The following is a 1,686-nucleotide window of genomic DNA, read 5'->3' on the forward strand; positions in this document are numbered from 1 at the left end:
AAAAGAGAAAGAAAGAAATCCCGGATTTATTTACTGCCTGAGACACAAATACAGACCCATCAGTCATAGGTCCCAAGAAGGTGACCGCTGGTTGGTCCTGTGTTCCCATTTGCCTTCCTCGTGCCTTTCCATCTGTTTCTGGTTTTGTTTCTCCCTCCCTGACTGGACTCCTTCCCCAGCCTCCTGTCCTTCAGGGAGGAAAAAGGGCCAGCAGGGACATGTCTTACCCTGAGGGTTTATTAAGATCGCACAGTTCTTGTTCCAGGCGTCTGCCATGCTGTTCTCCTGGCAGCTGGAGGGCTTGCCACCCACAAGGAAACAGCTGAATGAGGAGAGAATAGAAACTGAGGCCTACAGGCTGGGCACAGTGGCTCATGCCTATAATCCCAGCACTTTGGGAGGCCAAGGTAGGAGGACTGCTTGAGACTAGAAGTTCAGGACCAGGCTGAGCAATATAGTGAGATCCCATCTCTACACAAAACTTTAAAAAATTAGCTGGGCGTGGCAGCATGTGCCTATAGTCCCAGCTACTCAGGAGGCTATGGTGGGAGGATGGCTTGAGCCCAGCAGTTGGAGGCCTCAGTGAGCTATGATTGCACCACTGCACTCCAGCCTGGGCAACAGACCAAGACCCTATCTCAAGAGAAGAAAAGAAAAAAAGGAAAGGAAAAAGGGAAGGAAAGACCTGAGGGCCTGAGGAACCATCTCCCAGACCGAAGCAAAAGTGGACAAGGGTCTGGGCGTAGTGGCTCATATCTGCAATCCCAGCACTTTGGGAGGCCAAGGCAGGCAGATCACCTGAGGTCAGGAGTTTGAGACTAGCCTGGCCAACATGGAGAACCCCTGTCTCAAATAAAAATACAAAAATTAACCGGGCGTGGTGGAGAGCACCTGTAATCCCAGCTACTTGGGAGGCTGAGGCAGGATAATCACTGGAACCTGGGAGGCGGAGGTTGCATTGAGCCAAGATTGTGCCACTGCACTCTAGCCTGGGTGACAGAGCATGACTCTGTCTCAAAAACAAAACAAAACAAAAAGTGGGCAGGGAAAGAGAGAGGGATACAGGAGAAGAGGACAAAACGGTGCCCTCAAGTGGGAAGGCCAGGAGATGCAGCAGGAAGGAAAAAGGTTAGACCTCAGGGTGAACTCAAGTGGACCCTCCAAAGAGATCACTAAACATAGAGGTCAGCAGGCGTGGGCGTGGGGGCGTGGGAGGTCAGAATAACTTCTTACCAACTCCAATCTTGGAGAGTCTAAACCGGCAAGATTGCCAGTTTCTGGCCAGTAGGGAAGTACAGCACAGAGGGAGTGGGGACACACAGAGGACACTTCCAAGCTGCCCCCCGAGGCCTTTCTCTGGCCCAGCCCCTCCTGCCTGGCTCCCCCGGCCCCCAGCTCACCCAGGTTCAGAGGATTCAGGTAACTTCCAGGCTGCCCCCAGCTGCACGGAATCGCCCGCAGGCTTTCTGTCGGGGCGCTGGTTGTCGTCCAAGCTGTTGTTGTTGTAGTTCCCTGGAGGAGGGAGTCGTTAAAACAGGCAACAAAGGGCCCCCCAGCAGGCCAGGCCCCAGGGCCACCATCGTCCTGGCCAGAAGAGGCACCCTCACTCTTCACTCTACATAGCAAAGTTAACCCTTTCTGTCTCTTTTGCTTTTTCTTCTTTTTTGAGATGCAGTCTTGTTCTAT

The 1,686-nt window shown here is 52.9% G+C and overlaps 1 protein-coding gene across 1 annotated transcript in view; it reads right to left on the reverse strand.

The window, feature by feature from the left end:
* The window catches only part of ZAN (zonadhesin), a 92,835-nt gene that overhangs the window by 46,486 nt on the left and 44,663 nt on the right, over positions 1 to 1,686 (reverse strand). Inside the window, 2 exon segments of the mRNA XM_011985821.1 lie at positions 228 to 322; positions 1,401 to 1,554. Of these exon segments, the coding sequence (XP_011841211.1) occupies positions 228 to 322; positions 1,401 to 1,554 (249 nt within the window).

The sequence above is a fragment of the Mandrillus leucophaeus genome, unplaced genomic scaffold (assembly GCF_000951045.1).
Source record: "Mandrillus leucophaeus isolate KB7577 unplaced genomic scaffold, Mleu.le_1.0 Scaffold29, whole genome shotgun sequence".
NCBI classification, from domain to species: Eukaryota; Metazoa; Chordata; class Mammalia; order Primates; family Cercopithecidae; genus Mandrillus; species Mandrillus leucophaeus.